This window comes from Tasmannia lanceolata, unplaced genomic scaffold (genome assembly GCF_043159265.1).
Source record: "Tasmannia lanceolata isolate RefF3 unplaced genomic scaffold, GAP_Taslan_0.1 ptg000013l, whole genome shotgun sequence".
In the NCBI taxonomy this organism is placed as follows: Eukaryota; Viridiplantae; Streptophyta; class Magnoliopsida; order Canellales; family Winteraceae; genus Tasmannia; species Tasmannia lanceolata.
Genome location: NW_027518690.1, coordinates 19,475,526 through 19,477,418, shown reverse-complemented (window position 1 = coordinate 19,477,418; position 1,893 = coordinate 19,475,526). Strand labels below are relative to the sequence as shown.

The following is a 1,893-nucleotide window of genomic DNA, read 5'->3' as shown; positions in this document are numbered from 1 at the left end:
ATGGAACAATATGCAAGAATGTGGGATTATTGTGACCTTGTAAGGGATAAAAATCCCGAAAATTGTTTGAAGCTAAAGGTGCATAGGCCATCTTTAGACGTGTTTCCTACCTTTCAAAGACTCTATGTCAGTCTGCATGCGACGAGGACAAATTTTTTAGCTGGTTGTAGGTCTAGATGGCTGCCATTTAAAAGGTCCTTATGGTGGACAAATCTTAAGTGCAGTTGGAAAAGATGGTAATGACCAAATGTTCCCTATTGCCTATGTTGTTGTAGAGGCAGAACTAAAGGACTCATGGATCTGGTTTTTACGACACTGCTAAATGACATTGGTTCAATTGAAAGTCATGGTTGGGCTTTCATATCTGACAGACAGAAGGTATGAGTTCAAACCAAAGCATAATACACACTGCTTTTTTATGGTGTTCTTTATTTATGTCATCTTATTAAACTGACATAACATGTTCACCTTTTTGGACAGGGACTTGTTGAAACATTTGAAGAGATCTTGCCTAATGCAGACCATAAGTGTTGTGTGAGGCATTTGGATGCAAATTTCAAGGTGGAGTATAAAGGGAAGCTCCACAAAGACACTATGTGGGCAGCGACTTATGCTTCCACTGCCATTGAATTTGAAAAGCATATGGCTGCACTGGAGAAGCTGGATAAGAAAGCATATGCATATCTTAAGAAGATAAATCCAACATTGTGGTCGAGAATTGCATTCAGTCCTAGGTCCAAGTGCAGCCTCTTAGTGAACAATCTGTCTGAGACTTTCAATTCATTCATTCTCCCTGCTAGAGATAAGCCGATTCTGACAATGTTGGAAACAATAAGGAGATTGATTATGACGAGGTTTCAAAAGCAACGGGTAGAGATGGAGAAGTACCAGGGTCCATATGCCCTAAAATTCAAGAGAAGTTGGAAAAGACAAAGGTGTTAGCTTGTGAATTCCATGTGGAGTGGTCAGGGCAGAGGAGTATGAGGTTGAGAAATTTGAAAAACAATATGTGATGAATTTAGACCAACAGTCTTATGGTTGTCGAAATTGGGATTTAATGGGTATCCCATGCAGCCACGTAGTAGTTGCTATATTCTTCAAGCATGAGAATGTAGAAAGATATGTACACCCTTGTTATCATCGAGATGCCTTCCAGAGAAGTTATGCACAGCTCATTCACCCATGCCTAGTTTAGAACAATGGCCTCGATCAGACATGGATCTTGTACAACCCCCTCCAATGAGAAGGCCTCCAAGAAGGCCAAAGAAGTTGAGGAGGAGGGATATAGATGAGCCTCGTAGACCTTCCAATCCTTTTAAGTTGAGTAGAAAGCATCTATCCCTGAAGTGCAGTAAGTGTGGCCAATTTGGCCACACCAGACGTATTTGCAAAGGGCCAATTGAGGGGAGACAAAAGGCTACTTCTAAACAAACAATTACATCAAAGCAACAATCAGGGAGGGGTGGAGCAACTGCTGGAAGAGATGAGAGAAACATCAGATCAAAAGGGTTGTAAGGGATACCTCTGGACATGTGATACCTTCACCATGTACTTAACAGTTAACGGTATATGCATGACATTTTTGTGTTAATGGTATATGCAGGATACAGTGGCTAGTGGAGGAAGAGGAGCTCCATCATATGTTGGCAGAGGCAGAGGTATAAGGGATAGGTCTGAGCAGGTAATTCACCATTGGTGTGATAGCTCAGTCATGTACTTCATAGGTAACCCTTTTAAAAGCAATTTATGTGATTACTTTTCTAATATTTCTCTATAATCAGTACATGTAGGATACAATAGGTAGCGGAGGAAGAGGAGCTCCGTCATATGGTGGCAAAGGCAAAGGTGTATTGGATAGCTCTGTGTAGGTAAGTCCATATTAATGTGATACCT

The 1,893-nt window shown here is 41.0% G+C and overlaps 1 protein-coding gene across 1 annotated transcript; it reads left to right on the top strand.

Annotated features, from left to right (window-relative positions):
* LOC143891052 (uncharacterized) lies at positions 1-942 on the top strand. Its single transcript, XM_077395705.1, has 3 exons — positions 1-194; positions 276-378; positions 481-942. Exons 1-3 carry the CDS (start codon positions 1-3, stop codon positions 940-942), a joined length of 759 nt encoding a protein of 252 aa, XP_077251820.1.
* Positions 943-1,893: the final 951 nt, after the last annotated feature.